The sequence below is a fragment of the Monodelphis domestica genome, chromosome 4 (genome assembly GCF_027887165.1).
Source record: "Monodelphis domestica isolate mMonDom1 chromosome 4, mMonDom1.pri, whole genome shotgun sequence".
Taxonomy (NCBI): domain Eukaryota; kingdom Metazoa; phylum Chordata; class Mammalia; order Didelphimorphia; family Didelphidae; genus Monodelphis; species Monodelphis domestica.
The window spans coordinates 315,665,783-315,687,438 of record NC_077230.1 but is presented as its reverse complement, the minus strand read 5'-3'; the positions used below and the strand labels follow the sequence as shown (position 1 = coordinate 315,687,438).

Here is a 21,656-nt window from a genome sequence, read left to right as displayed (position 1 = left end):
GTGCTAATAGCCAACATTATCCAGCATTTTTATTAATGTTTGATGTCCTATTTATTAGTCAATGTCCTATGTATTAATGTTCAATGTCCTATTTATTAATAATCAATGTCCTACATATTAATGTTTGACTCCTATTTATTAATAGTCAATGTCCTATGTATTAATGTTCAGTGTCCTATTTATTAATGGTCAGTGTCCTATTTATTAATGGTCAATGTCCTATGTATTAATGTTCAGTGTCCTGTTTATTAATAGTCAATGTCCTATTTATGAATGGTCAATGTCCTATGTATTAATGTTCAGTGTCCTATTTATTAATGGTTAATGTCCTATTTATTAATGGTCAATGTCCTATGTATTAATGTTCAGTGTCCTATTTGTTAATAATCAATGTCCTACATATTAATATTTGACTCTTATTTATTAATAATCAATGTTCTATGTATTAATGTTCAGTGTCCTATTTATTAATAGTCAATGTCCTATTTATGAATGGTCAATGTCCTATGTATTAATGTTCAGTGTCCTATTTATTAATGGTTAATGTCCTATTTATTAATGGTCAATGTCCTATGTATTAATGTTCAGTGTCCTATTTGTTAATAATCAATGTCCTACATATTGATATTTGACTCTTATTTATTAATAATCAATGTTCTATGTATTAATGTTCAGTGTCCTATTTATTAATAGTCAATGTCCTATTTATGAATGGTCAATGTCCTATGTATTAATGTTCAATGTCCTATTTGTTAATAATCAATGTCCTACATATTAATATTTGACTCTTATTTATTAATAATCAGTGTTCTATGTATTAATGTTCAATGTCCTATTTATTAATGGTCAATATCCTACATATTAATGTTCAATGTCCTATGTATTAATAGTCAATGTCCTATTTATTAATGGTCAATATCCTACATATTAATGTTCAGTGTCCTCTGGTCCTCAGCCCATAGATATAGAGCCTGAAGGGGCATTTGGGGGTTGGCTAGTCTAAATCCTCATTTTAGAAATGGGGTAACTGGGAGAGAAGAAGTCATTTAACTAAGGTAGTGGGATTTGAACCCAGGTCCTCTGATTTCTAATTCAACATTCTTGTGACTACTCCTGGAAAATATCTTTAATTCCATTGTTTTATTCTTTGTCATTCACAAGGTGGTTTATACAGCTAAAGGGGAAAAGTGAGCAGGCATTTAGATGGTCGATTACACGGAATAATTATCTTGCCTAATGTAGCCCGGCCCCTGGAATGGGATGAGGAACAAGTCTGGGCAGGGTCCGTGGTGTGGGCAGAACTCTTTCCCTTCTCAGGAATGAGGAGAGAGGAAAACAAAAGGGGTAAATTTTATTCTAGGTGGTCTTTGGTTAACTGGATGATTAAGTGGAATCCACAGAGACAGAAGTAGTTTTAGGGTCAAAATAAGAGATTGGTGAAAAGCTCCGAGATGGCAAGGACCAGATTTTTAAGCTAGAAGTATTTACTGCCTGGAGACAAAGGAGAGGAGGTCCAGCTAGACAAGCAATATCATGTGTCCCACTGGAGACCAGACCGTGCGTGCCCTGTGCATGGAGCTTGAAGTCTAGCCGGCAGCTAAGGAATTTTTCATGGTGCAACCTTAACTAGTGGTGGGCTCATTCACAAGCTGTCTGCTCTCTTGACTTGTTTCCTCCTTTATCAGCCTCCATGGAATTAACCTCCACTGAACATTAACCAGCTCTCAAACTAAGGCTGGATATCAGTCTGGGGAAAACTAGATGCATTTCAACAGCTTGATGGGGCAACGTTGGGTTGTTTAAGCTACCTTAAGAGGCAGGTGAGTCTGGCTAAATTTAGACAACTTATATGTAAAGTGCTTTATAATAGGAAAAGTGATATACAATTTCAATTGTTTTGAAAAAGAACACTGAGTCAATAGAGCTGAGTTCTAGTTCTGTCATGGTCACTAAATAACTATTTGATCTTGGGCAAGATATTTAACCTGTTGGGCCTCAGTTTCCCTTAGCTGTAAAATGAAGCTTGATTAGATTAACATTTAACAAATCGTATTTTCCACAACACAGTGGTTCTTTTGTAGTTGATAGGGATGCCTTAATATTTTGGTAGTAGTGATTTTTCTATACCATAACATTAAATATGAAATTGTGAAAATATGAAATAAATATAACACAACTATTTATTACATATGGCCATTTTTCAGTATGAAAAGAGGCTATTTCCTTAATACTGCTTCAAGGTTTCTAGTCTCCCTAGCCCCCCAATTTATCTTAGGAGTATTTCATGTTCCCAGTCCATCCACCAGTCTCCCAGAATAACATTTCAACACTCCAAAAAGGTCACCAGGTCCAGATTAATTTAGGAAACAGTACCAAAAGGGAGTAAATTCTCTTATACTTTTGAAAATTCTGTGACAATTCTGGAAATATATATTTAAAAAAAAACAAAGACCTTGTTATCCTATTTCATGAATATCCTAACCTGACTAACGCAAACTTCTAATAATAAATAATTAGAAAACCTGATTCAAAAATAACTTTTCAAAGATTCCTTTAAAGAGCTCTTTACTAGGTTTTGTGTTTATTTTTTCATTCTACATTTCTAATTTCTCTAAGATTTCAAATTTGAAAAAGAAGGGAACATTAAGCATTTTTATTTCACTTGTTCCTGGAATGAGACCAGCAGTATGATCTGGACTATCCCTTCATTAAGGAGAGTTAGTTTTCATGGCATTATGTAGAAAAGAATCTTGATATGGGTGGGAGATAGAAGCAGATTGCCTTTAAAATTCCCTTCCAGCACTCAGATTTTGTGATCCTACTAGTGCAGGGATTGTTCTTGGAATAAAGCCCACCATTTGAACTGTTGAAAACACATTCAATTGTTCCCTTCTCACCCTAACCCTCAAGACACTGAAACGGAAAGCAGGAAAGATTTTTAGCAAGAAAATTAAGAGTAGTGGGATGTTGGCTCTAGATTGGGTGCTACAGAGCAGGCCTAGATAACCCGGGATTCACGACTCAGCAGATAGCCCAGGGTTGGGAGGCAGTTGCAGCCACACCTACATTCTTGAAAGGCTGGCTTTTATTATACAAGCAGAGGTTTTTGTATGCATTGTCCTAGACTCCCGCCAGTTAGGGGGAGCAAAGATTAAGGCTTCAAAAGCCTCTACACCTTTAGTGTTATTGAAAGGCAAAGCATATCTAATTTTCTAATTATTTCTATTTCTCTCTAAGATTCCCCCCTCCACCTTCCCCTGCACTGAAACTGTTGGATTCATGACACTGACATGATCTTCATGGTACTACCATTGGGCTATCCATTTTCTAAAGTAAATTGTGACTCTCCCAATTATCCTGGACCTAGAGTGTAGGCGACCTGAGTTCATATCTGACCTTGGACATTTAAAAGCAAGTCTTGGGACCTTTCCTCAGACTTAGTTTCCTCATCTGGAAAATCCAGAAGATGAAGATGATGATGATGATGATGATGATGATGATGATGATGATAGTATTTAGTTCTCAGAACTGTTATAAAGATAAAATGAGATGATGTTTATAAAGTGGTTTTCTGACCTTAAAAGACATTTATGTAAAACGCTAGCCATGATGACCCTCGGGCATCCCAGTGAGAGATTTCTAGATGTCTAGAAAATGTCCTAAATCACTGAAAAAAAGCACATACAAACACAGCATTTTTATACACTTGTTTTGATGTAAGGGAGATAATAATTCCCTCTTTTAATTAAAAAAAACATTTTGGCAACGAAACAGAGAAGTAAAAATGGTCATTTGGGTCATTCTTGGTCAGTGATAAAGAGGGTGTCTTGGTTGAAATCTGCTCCTGAAATGCAATATTCCTCTGCTTTCAGTTTGTTGTTCAAACATAAACTTAATTTAATGTACACATGGCAGCCTGTGAAGCCAGCTAATTTCCCCTCTAGCAACATATCAGTGATAAACAAATGAGAAATCCCCTCGTTTTAAATGAGGAAACTTAGAATATGGAATGTTGCAGGGTATTTTCATCGCTGTATTTACAACAAAATAGAGAAATCTGATCTTCTGGAAAAATATACTTTCTATTCATTCTATGTTTACTCTCTGGCACGTTAGACTTTGCATATGGGTGGGCCGTCTGAGTCAGCCAAATCTGAAATTTGATAAACTCTTACCTCCTGCTTTTACACCATCACTGACACAGTCAGAGGCGACGCGTCATATTAAAAACAGATGTAGCTACACACTTACTACTTCTCGCCATTGAGATCTATCAACAAATGAGAAGCAACATATCTGGGGAGGATGAAGTACATTTTTAGGAGCTTCCTCACTGTGGAGGAAGTTCTTTTTTTTCGTTCATTTCTACCATTGGTCCTCTAGAACAGTGGTTTTTTTATATACCCTTGTAGAAGTTCTAATTCCAAAATGGCGCAGGGTGGGTAAGCTTAACCTGTCTTTGTGTCCAAGATTCCCTTTGGCAGTCTAGGGAAGATCATGGACTCCTTTTCAGAAATGTGAATTAGATGAAACATATTGAATAAATGACAGAGAATGACGAAGGAAATCTATTATGCTGAAATATGTTAAAAAAAAAAAAGAGTTCATGGACTCCAGGTAAAGAATCTTTGTCTTGTGGAATGGGGGCAGTTTGGCTTTTTTTTTTTTTAAGTAGTTCTTTTTAAGCACTATAAAGTAGCAATTAATTCTCCCTGCCTAACTTGCACGTTCGTTTTCCAAGTAAATAACTGAAATGTCTTGTGGAACTTCCCTGCTGCCAAAAAATGGGCTGCCATCTGTATACTGCATTTTCTTGGAGAATGCATATGTCTCCCCTTTGGGGAGGCATGTTAAGGGTTTTTAATGTGACATGGAACAGAAATAAAATGCTAAAAACACATTGTGTTTCTGACATGACTACAAGACTCTGGTGTGTAGTACAAAGAGGATTTGGCATGCCATGTGTTCCCTACAGAGTACAGAGTACGAGTTCCCAGAGGGGTAAAATGGGAATTAAAACAAAAATTCTAACAGTGTCACTTGGGGCCCAAGAGAGTTACTTAAGATCTCTTCCTATCCAAGGCCCGCTCCGACACAGGACTGTGGGGTCCTGGTGACGGGGACTTCTTGAAGGGTTTGCCCTGGACCTCGAATACTTCCTAGTCCTCACCTACGGTGAAGCCTTTAAGTAGATGCTTGGGATCCAACCCTAGTGGCCTTTTGAAATACTGGCCAAAATAAGACTTTTTTGGCCACAAAGGCAGAAAAGGATAAGCTTTTCCCAACCTGTGAGACCAGCGAGCCTCGGGAGGCCAGGCAGTTATTGTAAGCAGTTGTCCCTGAATCGGATTGTACATAAAACATTATTTATATCATTACCTAATTCAGACAAAATATGCAGTAACTCCTCATAATAAGTAAGAAAACATTTGTATTACTGGGGAAAAAAACCCTCATGGATATATGGATTGTTTTTTTTCACATGTACATGTATTTGTGTGTGTTTTTTAAGTACAGACCTATGATTTCATCATTATGGAAACTCCTTCCAGCAATATAGATCTGCAACTCATCTGTTACTTTTTCTATTTTTTTTAAACTTTATTTTCTGTCTTAGGCTCAATATTGAGTATGGGTTCCAAGGCAGAAGACTGGTTAAAGCTACACAATTGGGTTTAAGTGACTTCCCCAGGGTCACACAGCTAGAAAGTTTCTGAGGCCAAATTTGAACCCAGCTCCTTACATCTCTAGGCCTGGCTCTTTATCTCCTATCCTACTTACCTGTCCTTATAGATTATCCTTAAAGACTAAGGCAATGAAAGTTCGATTACATGACCATGATCATAGAATTGTTTTGTGTCCTAAGTAGAACTTGAACCCACATCTTCCTAACTTGGTGGCTGTCTGTCTTACTAATATGCCATGTTCTTGCTCACCCTCATAATTAATAAAACACAATTTAACTATAAAGTATGACTTTATTAACAGTAAATTTGTTATCATGTATTGTTCTCAATCAATTGGTATTAATTTATTTTCAGCAGGGAATCTAATCTTTTTTTTTTTTTGCATTAAAAAGTGGTCAAACCTTGATCTCAGAAGACTAAGGATGAAGAATGTTGCCTATATTTTGTAGGGGGGATTGTTGCTCAATGTGAAAAATGAAACATATCTTTTGGGTCATGACCTAGGTGAGCATTTTGCCCACTTAGTAATATTAGGTTTAAAGGGTTTGTTTCCTTTTTTCCTTTTTGGAAAAAAAGGGGGGGCTAAGGGAGGTTGGGAAAATAGAAAATTTTTCTGCTCATTGAAAAAATCAATTTTTATTTTACGAAAAAAGTAGTTATCATATCCTTCCAAAGTGGGTAACGACTGTAATCCATATGTCTGTTCTGACTCCTGGACCCCTCTTTTAGGAGAGATGGAGGTCAGAATTCAACCTTGAGTGCATCCTGCTGAAAATAATATGGATGTAGAAGTTGTCCCTCCTCAGGACTTGGGCCTTGGCTCTCATGGCATCCAATTTGGAGTCATTTCTGCCTCTGGTGAAGAAGTGTTCAATTCTGGAAGCACTTTGGGCTAACCAGGAATGGACCTTGCAACAAGAAAAACAGAAAGGGTTGAGCCTTAAGCCTAGAGAAGTAAAGAAAATATTCTCTTATGTTTTCCCCTTCTCCCACAGAGAGCCTCTATAGATGACCCCAGGTGGGGAAGGCACTCAAGGCAGGTTAGAGTTGATCCCCCCTCTCTGAACCTACAGAGTCCACATGACTCTCAAGACTGGAGAAGGACGTGCTTTGGGTTTGTTTGTCTCCATTGAGACTCTGCCTCATTTTGGCCTTCCTTGGATCTGGGGTACCCTACCAATTTCTCTTTCCCTTTCTGGGCTCTACTTCTGTGCTCCAAGTTTGAGTAGCATCTGTCCCTCCCTCTCCTGTCCATGCACAGCTTGGCATTGCCAATCCATCACTCAAGTCTTAGAAGTGCCATATCTCAGCTCCCTTTGCCACTCTTCAAGTCATCCATTTTTTCCACAGAACACGTTCCAGCCCTTGCAAGAAGACAGCCAGGAACAACATTCTGCTGAGCCAGACAGCCCAAGAGGTGGAAGCAATGACAGCTCTTTTCCAGGGCCCACAGACTTCACTAGCTGGCCCATGTCCCTCAGACACATGTCTTACCATTTGATTCCTTGCTCAGTCATCTTCAATAGCTCCCCATTGCCTATCGGATAAAATATAAACTACTTAGCCTAGAAGTGAAAGTTCTTCACAGCCTGTCCCTAACATAATAATAGCTAACATTTATAGAATGCTTTATGAATTTGCTATACTAATCTCTGTATCATTCCAATTTTGGTATATGTGCTGCAGAAGCCCTTTCTATGTGCCAGGGACTGCTAAGCACTTTATAATTATTAACTCATTTATTCCTTGCAACAATCTTATGAGGTAGGTGCTATTATTATTCCCATTTTACAAGTGAGGAAACAGAGGCAAATAGAGTTTTTTTGTTGTTTTTTTTTACCAGGGCCACCTAGATAGTGCTGGAGACTGAATCTGAATTTAGATCTCCTTAACTACAGGTCCAATGTTCTATCCATTGTGCCATCTACTTACAAAGGCAATGGTGAAAGAATGCTAGATTTTGGGTCAGGAAACCTGGGTTCACCTATATTTTGGACACTTGTGTGGTCCTCAATTAGTTCCAATTTTCTCATCCATACAACAGGAATAATAACAAATTCTTTTACTTCAAAGGGTAGCCAAGGAAAGGGATTTTCAAACTTAAATGTGCTAAGGAAATGTGAATTGTTATCATGACCTTTCTAACCTTATTTCCCATTGTTCCTTTTCATGAATCTACCCTGTTTAGCTGTTCCTTGATCTCTCATCTCTCCATTTCTCACTTGTCTAGGTATTGGCCATGGAGTCAGGAAAAAACTGAGTTTGAATCCAGCCTCGTATCTTGGGTAAGTCACATTTCTCAGTCCCAATTCCTTAATCTGTAATATGGAGATAAAAATAGCAACCACCTTACAGAGTTGTTGGGAGGATCAAATGAAATAACATAATTTAAATTAGGGATATAAGCAAAGCTGTTTGGGGTTATTAACATCATCTCCAAAAAACCCCTAGAAAGTCAAGAATATTGCGGATGATAGGAGAGGACGTATTTAATATGGTGGAATGGGTGGATGAGAATATTTTATTCCAATAATCATAAAGGTGGTACAAGCAGGTATTGTGAGGCACTTGGAACTTGGTCAGACATGGAAGATACCAAGGTCATCCACTGCATCCACCAGTTGTCCTGTTCTGACTTTTGTCTTGCCACTAGACTTGGATGACTCTGGAAAAGAGAGTGAGTCTCACTATCCAACTCTGCCTCATTTAAATCCAATTCACAAGTGAGTCAGGTCATCACTCCATGAGGCCACTGTTCATCTTCAAGAAGAAAGGATGAAAAAAAAGAAGAAAGGACAAACAATAATTATACTACATTTGAAAAACGAACAACACTATTTTAAAAAATGTAGTGATTTGAATTTTAAAATAACCCATTTGGGCTACATAACATAAAGAACAAATTATTTGGCAACTTCCTTATGGGAATTTGATCCAGAATTCAATGTGCTAGTGCTTAGGGGTAAATGTAGAAGAGTTTCTTCAGAGTGCCCAGCTGAAAAGACACCTTCATCTTTCTGCCTTAGGTAATTGTTTCATCGAAACTAAGCTCAAAAAGTTGCAGATAGAGTGGGGAAGTGAGATTTTCAAGGGTCTTTTTCTTTATAATTGCCTGTACCTGATCGAAATAATTTTTCTTCTCTATATTCTAATTTGGCCACATATGCTGGTTGATCCAAGCTGGCTACTAACTAAAAAGAATTTATGAGCTTTAAAAGAGACTCTAAATAATACTTAAGAAAAATATTGGTAACAAATCCCTTATAAAAACTGGCTGATGCCATTTTAAATGCTTTAGCATTCAAGAAATAAAATATTTCAGTATTTTTTTCTTCAACAAGCATGATAATTTTCTTTACCAATCTTGCTTTTTTCATGCTAACATCTACCAGAGACACTAGTACAATGCACTGGGTCTTGGAATTAGAAGAGCTTGGTTCAAATCCTGGCTCTACTTCTTAATCTCTCTCTAATCTTAGACAAAATCATTTGATATCTCTGGGCCTCACTTTCCTCAACTGGAAAAAAAAAAAAGGAGTTAAACTAGATAATCTGTTCTTATTTCTAGCTCCAAATCTATGTTGATTTCTTCTCTCTAACTTAAGCCTATCTACTTTATTTTTAGTAACTCTTATTGGCAATAAGGTAGTTTAGCTCTTCTATTTAAATACCTTGAAATGGAAATTAAGGAAGTTATATAAGTCAAAACAAATTGCCGAGTTCTAGAAAAATTGCAAAAAGAAGTGACAATATTTTAAAAATTAAAGCAAATTGGGCTAGTGGGTTCTTTTACAAAATATAACTATGTCATGAATAACCATATTTGAATACTCAGAAATGGCTTCCCATTATGTAGGAGTTAATCAATGGAAGGGATTTCTCTGTTCCACTAGAAGGTAAGCTTGAAGAGAAGGACTGTATCTTGTTTATTTTGGGATTCTCCTCAGCACCTGGATTTCCCATAAAATAGCTTAAAAAATGTTGAATGACTGAAAGAAGAGGGGGTCAGAGGAAGGCACTGGGCACTGGGCCCATGATGGGACATATGGGAGCACACATAAAACAAGCTTTGCTTATTTTGCACTTTTGCCCAAGTCCAATCCTCATGTAGAAGGAAGGAAAAAGAAGAAAGCCTTTCAGCTGAGACATGACATAAGAGATAGAAAACTCTCAGAAAGTGTTTCTTTGTAGGAACAGGGTGATAATGATGGGATTATAGTTTGTCTGTACTTGGACCTGTTAAAAGATCAACCCAAATCAAACTTCTATATTTGAGGAAAACTAGCAAATCTAGTTGTATAAGAGGTGTATAAAAGGAGACAGTTCAGGGACATCTTTGTGCAAAATGAGATTGCTTAGCAGATCTAGGGCTTGGAATGTGTCAGGGTTGGAGGGGATGATGGAGAAGTAGAATTTTAGTTTAATTCCCCTGATAGATGCAGAAACTAAGAACCAATATGATTAAATAATCTGTCCAACATCATAATGAATTATTGGCAGAGTCAAGATGAGAAGACTTTCCACTCAAACCAATGACCTCTTCAAAGGTCACTAATGACTTTGCATACATTATCTCATGTGAGCTTTGTAACACAAGGTATAATAATAGCCACTGCTATAATTCTTCCCCATTTTACTGATAATTAAATGGACAAGTTTCAGTGACTTGTCTCTAGTCATACAACTAATAAATGTCAGAAGCAGGATTCCAACACAGGACCTTCCTGATTCCAGACTATGAGTCCCATTGATTATACCAAGCTACCTCTCTATCAAGCCAGAGGCCTTGGAGCACTTGCTGGTGATATTTCCTTGAAAACCTAGTTGGTTCATCTACATGGCTAGCTATAGGACCTGGTTTTCATAGATGTCCACTCTGGGTGCAATGTCTTGGGTTACTGGTGGCCCCCTAGTGGCACTATGAATGCGTATTCAAAGGCACACTATTCCCAAACTGGAGGATGTGCCTATGTAGGAGACAAGTGGGTGATTATTTTGCCCTACCCCTAGAGAATTTCAGGTTCTGTTTTTTTTTTTTTAAAGCATTGATAACCAAGGTAGGGGAACTTAATCTACCTATAATTATCATGGGAAGTAACAGGAACATTTCAAGTGTTCAGGAAAAGCAAAAAGTACAGTATCCTGAATCCAGTAGGAGCTTAGTAAAGATTGATTGGTTTGAATTGACTCTTTAGTGGTATCATAGATTTAAAGATGAATTAGAACCTAGAGACTGTCTTCAGCCCCCCCTTGGAATAGACTGGGGGTGGGGAGCAAAAAAAGAAGATTTGACAATATTTAAAAATTAAAGCAAGTTGGTCTAATTTTATCATATAGGTTTATGCAGTTTGCCCTAGGTTTTACAATTAAGAGTGGCAGCTTGGTGGCATAGTAGATAGATAACTAGATCTGGAGTCACACTTGAATTCAAATCTGGTCATAGAAACGTACTAGATATGTAACACTAGGTAAGTCACTTAACTCTGTTTGACTTAGTTTCCTCATCTGTAAAATAAACTGGAAAAGGAAATGGTAAACTATTCCATTATCTTTGCCAAGCAAATTCCAGGTGGGGTAACCAAGAGTCCAAAAAGACTCAACTGCAACAAATATAACTAGTAAGTGATAAAATGGTGACTCTTACCTGGATCTTCTGGCTCCTAAACCATTGTATTTTCTATAGGTTACCATTTTCAAGGGGTATTGGGGTAAGGAGGAAAATTTGAAGTGGACAAATTGTGAATTATAATTAAATACCAAAGAGTCTTTACATTCCTGCTTGAGGAGAGGGTATCATAATGTCCAAGAAGCACTTGGCATAAGAATTTGGAGACCAGGCCCAGAGATGGAGGTCCTGGATTCAAATTTGGCCTCAAAGACTTTCTAGCCTAATATGTCACCTAATCCTATTGCCTAGCCTCTATGGCTCTTTTACCTTAGAACTAATACATACACTATTGACTCTAAGACAGAATATATTAAAACAATTTTTTTTGAGAAATAGTGCTTGAATATAATTAAAATTTTTTTAATATTTCATTATGAATTACTAAATGACAAACACAAATGTTTCAATGTACAATGAATAAAAAACACTACTGTATATGAAAGTGTCAATTACTACCTGGTATTTTAGGTGTATATTACATTTTCTCTGAGAACCAAAATTACACTATTGTGTTCTCTTGACATGTCATCTTCCCACATTTTAAATGTTTCGTTGACAATCTTTGCTTTTTGGTATCATTAATACTACCTGCTAAATACCCCCCAAAAGAAGTTTGGTCTTGTAATAAATATTTTACTATAATTCTTCCTTGTAATTTCCTTCTTTTTTACTAACAACACTAATTGTGTATACATTGTATACAATACATTGTGGGATACTACAAAAAAAAAAAGTATCATATCCAATATCTGCCCTTAAGGAACCTTGAGAATAGTTGGGAAAATAAGGAGTACCTGTATGAAAATGTAATAATACAAGAGTTAAGACAATAGTGTAAGTGATGTCACAAGGCAGTACTATTTATAATTAAGTGCTAAGTGACAGGCAGTGGAACAGGAAATCAAGGCCATGAGTTCAAAGGGAAGAGAGGTCACCATGTGCTAGAGTTTTCAGGAAGTCTTCCTGAGTCTTGATCTAGGCCTTAAAGAATGGGTACAAATTGGAAAGGTAGAAAGAGGTAAAAGTTCATTTTAGGTAGAGGAAGAAACCAAACAAAGTGGCAAGGAGGAAAAAAATTAGTATTTTTCAAAAGGAAATCTGTGACTAGTCCAGTCATTCTAAAGTGAGTTATTTTAAGAAATAGATGAAATTAAAATTGGACAGGTAGGATAGGTTCAGATTGTGGAGGGGCTTGAAAGTCTGGCAGAGAAGTTTAGTTTTGAAGTATGCAATGACACACTTCTTTTCGAGTGAGTGATATGATCAAAATGCTGTCTTCATCTGGTAAACATCAAGAGAATGACTTGGAACAGGAAGAGAGGATAAGTGAAATCGATAGAAGGCTACCACATAATAGTATAGGTATGAGGCAATAGGGACCTCTATTAAGATGAAGGCAGTAGAAATGGAAATGAAGGGACAGATAGGAGATTTTTCTTCTAGACTTTCTTTTTTGCTTCTGGAAAAAGCCATAACATTCTAACCCTTTACCAGTTTTATAACTGTTGGTGGGAAGAAAGGCAATTGCCTAGAATTGGCAGCTGTCAGTTTAGACAAGATATTAAAAAAAAAACAAACAAACCCTATCTTTCTGGAAGGAAATGTCTTCTACCCCCCCCCCCAAAAAAAAAAAAAAACTTAAATAGAAATCTATTTCTCCTGCTCCCTGAGACACAAGGCCCATTGTCTTTCTACTTTTGGCCCCATTCACCCCTACAGGACTTCCTGGACCTGTTGCCCTGCTTGAGGAGAGGGGGAAAAGAGAAGAGTCATGGTTTGATTGGCCCAGAAGACAAGAGGTCTTATTACAGCCCTGGGGGCTCTTTAGGGGTGGGGTTTGAGCTGGATAGTGTGTGCTATAGAGATCAGGCCATATTGCCCATCTTTTAAAAAATAAAATAAAACAGAACACCAAAAGACCCAAACCCTTTTTTTAGCCCATTTAAAATTGGGAAGACAAGTGATATCAGCAGATTATTAGACTTCAAGAGCTGGGGACCTTAAAGTTCATCTGGTCTATAGTGCCCTCATTTTACAGAGAAGGAAAAGTGAAGTGATTTGTCCAAGGACACTGAGTGGTAGACTTAGGACTTAGAATCCAGATCTTCTGATCCCCAACCCAAGGCTCTTCTTATCATACCAGCCGTCTCCGAAAAAGGTTAAATGTTGAATGCTAGAGCAAGCACTCATGAAGATTTTGTGCTGATAACAAAATGCTCTCTTTACCAACCCTCTTTCCAACTTCCACCCCTTTTAGGCACTTCCTGACCTTCAGTTGCTTTCTCAGGTAAAATTTCCCTCCCAAGCAAGGGTGTTCTCCAAGACCAAGGCTGGACTCCATTCAGCCAACTGCTTAAGAAACAGGAGGGAAATAATACTCTATATTAAGAACGAATTCTGCCTGCTTGGGTGGGTGGGACAAGGATCTCTTGTTTCCCTTTTTTCCCCCTATATTTAATCTCAGATTTTTAGGTGAGAGGCTCGAGGCCCATCTCCCTTTTGTCACTCTGTTCTGCCTGTTCTGACTGGTGGGTGCAAGGGGCGGGAGAGACTGGCTGAGCCGACCTGCCCCAGATTTGACAGGACTCCGTCGGTTCTCCAGACTATCTATCTGCTTAGGTTTCGGCGGCCAGGTGGGTGGTTAGGTTCCCGGAGGAAATGGAATGGGTTCACAGAGAGGGAGGAAAGCAGAGGGGGGTTGGGGAGAAGAGAATGGCCTTGGCTCATGGAGCTGTCAGTCAGTCCTCTGCACCAAGGCTAAGCTCGGTGTTCTGCACGTGGCGGGGGTAGGGGTGGAGGAGGCTGTAGAAGCTGTGATAGGGAGGGGGAGAGAAAATGTGTATCTAAGTGCTCGCGGGAACATAGTCAACTCTAGTGAGGTTTGGAGAATCAGCAACACAAACTGGCTTTTTGTTACTCGAATATACTGAAAATTGGTAGGAGAGGCTGAGAAAGGAAGTGGGGGGAGGGAGAGAGAGAGACGCCCTGATTCTTCGGTAGCCCACCACAAATAAATCCCGCGTGGAACTCAAAGTGGGTGTGACTGGAAAGAAATTGAAGAGTGAGGTTCTATCACGCCGCCTCCCTTTTCGGCACTATTACAGTATTAGTATTATTTTACCAAAGCGCTTAGAATTACAGTAGCTCTTGCGCATCTAATATGACTCTCCAACTCTACAGTCTGTCCCCTGTCTCCTGTCTTCCCAGCACTACCCAGAATGAAGAGGCGCCAGGAGAAGTGGGGAGGAACCCTGGGGCCACTGTAACATCAGTCCTAGAGGCTCTTCATTTCCCCGTCTTCGGATCCCTCCCAGGCTTCTCCTCTCCTCGGTAGTAAACAAACTACAGTCGCCGCCTCCACGCTGGTTTACCTCATAGAAATCAAAACATTGAGTCTCAAAGAAACACACTCGAGAATTACCAGAAAATAATGATCCAAAAAAAAAAAAGAAAAGAAAAAAACCCACGAAAACCTCCTCCTTCCCACCCACCACCCCCAAACTAAACCACCGCCTCCTCCTCCCCTTGGAAAACTGGCCCCGCGAAATTGACAAGCGAGTCGTTTCCTAAGCAGCGCGCGCGCTCCCATTGGCTAAGGCAGTGCAGTCAATCAGCCCTGGGAGGAGGGAGCTAGTAGGGACTCGCCTCCCCGCGGCTGGGTGGTGGTAGTAGATCCCGTAAGTCTGGTGTGGGCCGGTGAGTTGCTGCTGCTCCCTCAGCCAGCCGCCGCCACATTCAACAGGCAGCAAGAGTCCGAGCAACAGCCGCAGCCGCCGCCTCCGCAGAACCGTAGAAGTAGTGGAGGTACAGCCCCAGCCCTCGCCTTCGGTGCTCGTCAGCAGGATACCTTCGCTGCGGCTTCTGTCCCTTCTTTGCTCCCGGCCGAATCGAACCTGCTGTCCGGCGGCCACTGCCATTGCCATTGCCACTGCGGCCGCCGGAACAGCAGCCGCCTCCGCCGCAGCTCGGAGAAACCTTAGGCATTAATTAATAAGCTCACAAAGTTAAGTTCTGATTTCTCTGCCCCCACCCCTGCCTCTCTCTCCTCTCCCTTTCCCACCCCCCGCTTTTCCCTTCCCCCACCCCCAGTATTTAACTCTCGGGAAGTCCCCTCCCCCACCCCTTTCCTCTGGTTTCTCTCTTTTTCGCTCTCTTGAGGCTGGGGGGAGGGGAGGGGGGTCACCATGGCCGAAGCGCCTCAGGTGGTGGAGATCGACCCGGACTTCGAGCCACTGCCACGGCCTCGGTCGTGCACTTGGCCCCTACCCAGACCGGAGTTTAACCAGTCGACTTCGGCCACCTCCAGTCCGGCCCCCTCCGGCTGCGGTGGTGGCGGCGGGGCAGGGAATCCCGGGGATGCCGCGTCCGCCGCCTCGGCCGCTGTCAGCTCTGACTTCCTCAGCAATCTGAGCCTCCTGGAGGAGAGTGAGGACTTTGAACAGTCCCCGAGTTCCGTGGCTGCGGCTGCTGCTGCTGCTGCTGCCGCCGTGGCTGCAGCGGCGGCAGCAGCAGCAGCAGCTGCGGCTGCCGCGACCGAAGGACTATGTCCGGACTTCCAGTGTCCGGAGACCACCTGCCTGCAGCAGCAGCAACAACAGCAACAGCAGCAGCAGCAGCCTGGGCCCCTCCAGCAGCATCCGCCCGTACCCCCGGCCTCGGCGGGGCCCCTGTCCGGGCAGCCTCGCAAGAGCAGCTCGTCCCGCCGCAACGCCTGGGGTAACCTGTCCTATGCCGACCTGATCACCAAGGCCATCGAGAGCTCCGCGGAGAAGCGGCTCACTCTGTCCCAGATCTACGAGTGGATGGTGAAGAGCGTCCCCTACTTCAAGGATAAGGGGGACAGCAACAGCTCCGCCGGCTGGAAGGTGAGGCGCCCCAAACCCGAACCCGCTTGAGTAAGGGGGTGTGGGGGGCGTCCGCTGCTAGGGAGAGGGGGAAGTGGAAGGCACTGGATAGCCACGAGGGTGAGAAGCGTCTGCTGTGGTTACTACCACCTTGGGGATATGGAAAGAAGGGGGAGACTCTAGGGAGCTAGGCGTGCAGGTTTGTGCCTTGGAGGGGGCGGCTGTAGAGCTAGCTGCCCTTCACCTATGTCTGGTCCTTGTTATCTGTGTTAGGGGTGAGTGAGATTTGCAGACTGTGATTTTGGCTAGGGGACTCTGTCGACAAGTGCATCTTTTCGGGATAAAGAAGGTTCCATATATACAGTGATGATGATGTGATTTGTGTAGTGGATACTGGGGACGGGACCGGGAAAGAGGGAGAAGGCTTGACCCCCCGCACCTTAACTCCTGCAGCAGGCCCATTTCCTTGTTAAAGGAACTTAGAAGTGGAAGGGACCTCAGAGGTCATCTTCATTTTACCGACGAGGAATCTGAGAACCAGAGTCTAAATGACTTGGCCAAAGTGGCCCAGGTACTGAAGGAGGAGAGTCAGGAGTTGAACCTATGTCCTCTGAGTCCAAAATTGATAGGGAAGTGCAGGATCAGGGTCTGGAGACCCTGTAGTGTATAATCCATAAATTGATGCCGAGCCACGATGCCATTTTCCCTGGAACCTAGAGGGGCAGCAAAAACAGGGGTGCTGTGTGTGTGAGACCTGGATTGCTGGGAGAGTGGGACAAACAGGTGGAGGAAAAGAAGCTTTAGGAAGCTGGTTTGGTGCGGGCTTTGGGGCTTTCTAGAGGACTCAGTTATCCGTTTTGTTTTGATTTATCAGAAATGACCCCGGGTTCAGGGGGCTGGGCACCATCTAAAAGAGCCCGGGATAGCTCATCCGACACGTGCAAAGGGGCGGCCACAGCTGGCGGGGTTTACAGGCGCTGGACTGCGTTAGCTGAGTTAAAGTTCAAGTGTGACACTTTGGAGGGGGTGGGGTGAGAGGGAGGGGACCTCTGGGGTGGTTGCCTGGAGAGGGACTGAGCTGAGAAAGCCAGCACTTTTAAAGGGCCAGTGTCTTTTCCCTAGCAATCTAACAAACCCTTTGGGTTAAATGCAGCTTTCTGGCCTGTGATTGCATTGGTAGGGAAAAATAGGAGATCTGTGTATAGAAGGGTTCCCCGACTTGCACCGGCCCCACTGCTTAAATGTTTTAATTAAGAAATTAGGTTTTAATTTAATTCACTTTGGGCTATACAACATCGAAATAGTCAGGGACCTTTCTGATACTGGAAGTAAAATTAATAGCATGAAGGATAGCTTTGAAGTTTTCTCCCTAAGAGGAATGGGCATAACATTGTTTTAGGCTATTCTGTACTTCAGACTCAAGATTCACTTACACAGATATTCTGAATAAAATGGTTGATTCTCAGAGACCAGAGAGGACCTACGATGGTCCTATGAGCCCTATTTTCACAGCTGTCTTCTAAAGGCCTCATATAGATCGAAAACCATGATTTGTTTACCAGTTTGATCAAAATCCTTTCTCTTGAGTTATCCCCCCCTCCCCCCTTAACTAGAACTGAGACTTGGGTTGGGTAATTGTTATAGCTAAGAAGTTGTTTTACATAAAGGTTATGCCCGTAGTTAAGGTCGAAGTACTTACATTATTTTGAAGCTCCTCTTCAAGTAAACAGTTTAATTTTTTTTTAATTTTCATTGTGTTGGATTTTTAAATAATCACACGCCTTTAAAACTACTTTTAGGTGCATTCCACATGATTTTATTATCTCAAATATAACTTTCATGAAAGACTTGTGTTTTTAAAAATTAAACTAATCCGGGTTACTCTCAAAAAACAATTTGATTTAACTACTTATGAATTTTGTGTTCTCGTATAACGATTTTACCTGAATATCATACACTTGCAAATATTAAAAAGAAACAAAAGTCAATTTATGTTGACATTTTAAAGTACGGTCTGTACTTCTACTTTTTTTTAGACCTTGAGAATGGCAACAACTTAATGAAAATTGTTATGATACTATTCTATAAAGGTATAGTAGGTCTTTATTTGGGATTTAAATTTATTTTGTCTCAGAAAGCATTTATTAAAATGCTTTTTTAATGCTAAATTTTTAATAAAATGCATATTTATTAAAAGTTGGAGGGGGCTTAAAATGTGTATTTTAATCCTTTAATAGTTAGAATAAAATAATAGTTAGAATAAAAGCCTTTAATAGTTAGAAAATGTATAGATGCTTTACTTAAAGAAATCAGCTATGAAAAAGATGCTTTAAGAAACTGGTTCTTTTGGTTGGTTCAAGATAGCCCATCATTTTCAAATGACTAAACCTTTCAGGTGTCATCAAAGTCAGTTGGTACAAGTAAGATTACATCTAGTGCATTTTCAGTTTGAGTAAAAGGGTATTTTAGCAGTAGAGAAACAACTTTTCTCCCTCTCTTTCATAAATGTTACTTGTTAAAACCAAGCTTCCCTCAGATCTGAAAGACTCTCCTGTTCTCAAGATCTATAAAGTGAAGTAATTTTGTTCTTTTTAGATTATAGACTTGTTCCAAACAGACAAGCTACCCCAAACTTACTAAGTGATTAGATGCTTTAGGACTGCTGGTAATATGTTGGAAAGAAATATTTCATATAATTTAATACTGAGCATTGGCATTAACTTAGGTGCCAATGTAATTTCTTGACTTAATGCATAAGGCTTCCCCTGGGCCTACATTAAATCCTAAGTAAATACTTTTCATTAGTCAAGAAATTATTAAGCATTATTAAAAATATTACTATGAATAATGGCACTTTGACATTTCTAATCACCTGCCAGAATAATGCCACCCACATTTGTACTGGTTCACGTACTGGTCATATTTGTGAGAATGTGTATTAATAGAGGTTGCTTTTAAACTTGTTTTACCCTTCCACAGGATTGGTGGTGGAATTTCACACATAACATCTTTATTGATCCTTTAAGCTGAGCACAATATTTGTAAACAGTGAAAATTTTATTTTCTTTCTCACGTGTGATTTTTAAGAAAGTCTTGTATTTGTTTTATGGTGGTTGGGCTCTAATATTTGGACTGAAAACTAGTGTTAGGGCTGGTGACAAGCTTTTGCTGTGTTGATCAAAAAAGTGTTAACCATTTTTTATTTAAAGTTCACATAAATTTGGACACAGAGTTAGAAGATTATGCCAGTTTAGTTGGCGGGACAGAGGAATGGGACTGCTTGCTACATACACTGTATAGTTGGTGTCCCAAAAGTCTTAGTGCAGATGTAAGCTTGAGAAGTTTTGAGCTACCCTGAGTTGGATTTGTAGTGATAATCCTGTTGAGAATAGAATGACTTCAGTGATTTAAGGAGCCTTCCTTATCTCTAGTTTGTGTAGAGACATTATTTCTAAATAAAATAAGTCAGTGGAACAAGTTTTGCAATATTAATCAAATTTTTATCTTTGTTTGGGTTGGGAGGCCAGGATAATATATCCTGACATTTGCTAGAGTTTGGAAATTCATTCTGGTGAATCTGGAGCGATAAATGTGTGGGGTTGTTCTTCTGATGACATGGCAGGGCTTTCAATCTACATGTAAGGATTGAAAATGAGGTACATAGGAAAATAAGTTTGTCGAGTTTAAACCATATTTTACATGGATTTAGTTGGGCCAATTTCTTATCAAGAAATGTGATTTTGGTTTCATTGACGCTTAGAATTATTAACGGGTCCTTTAAAAAAACAATTTTTGAACAATGAAAAATATAGCACTCTACTTCTCTCATAAAATTTGAGATCCATTGTATGGTTTTAGGAACTAATATTTCTTAGAGGCTGTATAAAAGAGTAAGCATTAAAGGACTTTTACCTAGTTTAAGAACATGATTTAAGATTAGGGTACATGAAATCCCAGGAGTTCATTTGCATGTAGGAAGCTGTGAGAGGTAATCATTCAGTGGTGAGATCTACTGACTAGTAAATTTATGCCTCTTTTTGCATCCCTGTGATTTCCTTACTCCGTGCCCAATGATTAAGCTCTGTCAAACGTTAAAGTATGCTAGAGGGCAGCAGGGCATTTGCCCCGGGGGTCTTTTGGTCTATCAGTACTTCTAGCCCTTTCTAGGTAGAGTATGCAGTAGCAAAGGCCTGCAGTGTTTCTGGAAACTGCCTAAAAACTTGCATCACAGTAATTGTCCTGGCCTAGTTTTTGGAGAGTACCCTATGATTTTATAGTATCAAGGATGGTTTAAATTTGTTTCAATCCAGCAAACATTTGTTGGGTATGTATACTTCACTCTGCTAGGCGCTATGAATGAGTTTATATTGGTATTTAAGGAGTTTATATTATGGAACAGGAGACATGTACATAAATAATTCTTAAGGCAACAGAGAGAAGGTCCACAAGAGCGATGTAAACAGAATGCAATGGGATCTGTATATGGGAAAGAGAAGTTACTTTTGGCTGAGGAACGTTTGTGTGCAAGTAATCCAGAAAGGCTTCTTGGAGAAGGTAGCATTTGATCTGTACCTTGAATGGGTCCAGGTTTGACCGGTGAAGATTGGATGGCGGTGTCCCAGAGGGAGGTGGAGGTGGGAGCGTACAGCCATGTTGAGGTCCAGTTTGACAAGAACATTGGGTGTTTGCCAGGGCAAACACCACGGTGTTGGGGCTGGCTGCACGATATGGTTGAGAATCAGGAAATTCCTGCAATAGTAATAGAACTGGAGTTGGGGCCAGGAGATGCGGATACTGTTGTTCTGAGTTTCACTGAAGCAACGTGCAGGGACTTAAGTACACCACCAGAGGGACCTCCTTTAAGTCTTATGGCTTTGCTTTCATCCAAAATTCATCATTGCAACAGCAGTTCTCCGTTTTCATGTTGCTATCCCTAGCCAAGGATGAAAGGAAGAAGAAAATGAAAAACCAAGTTACTCCCCCGCCCCCTTCCTTACTTCCTTTCTTATCAAAGACAATTGTTGTGCCCATAGATTCTCTTTCTCAGATATACTTAGTATGGGAAATAACACTGGAAAAAAATAGGACTTAAAACTTGTAAGTCTGAGTCCTTGCCCCCTCTCTTTACAAAGCGTAACCCATAACAAGTTATTTAACCTTTCTATGCCTCCCTGTCCTCATTCATAAAACAGAGATCATAATACTTGTATTTGCTACCACAGAGCTTTGATAGAAGGAAAAGGGCTATGAATAAACTCGGAAGGACTATAAACATTTTCTCCTGCATCCTTCTTTCAACATTCATCTCCTAGTTTCTTGAACAATCTGACATAATTGTCGGTAGGATACAGCTTACCTGCCGGTAATATTACTTAATATTCAGAATACTTTTCACCTAAGGAACTCAGAATATTGGATTTTCTTAGCAGCCCTTATAGTTTATCCAGCGGAGGAGGC

At 40.3% G+C, this 21,656-nt stretch overlaps 1 protein-coding gene across 1 annotated transcript in view; it reads left to right on the top strand.

Moving 5' to 3' along the window:
* Positions 1-15,539: 15,539 nt before the first annotated feature.
* Positions 15,540-21,656, top strand: part of FOXO1 (forkhead box O1) — a 109,774-nt gene continuing 103,657 nt past the window's right edge. Inside the window, exon 1 of the mRNA XM_001368275.5 lies at positions 15,540-16,220. Within this exon, the coding sequence (XP_001368312.2) occupies positions 15,540-16,220 (681 nt within the window). The remainder of the gene's footprint in view (positions 16,221-21,656) is intronic.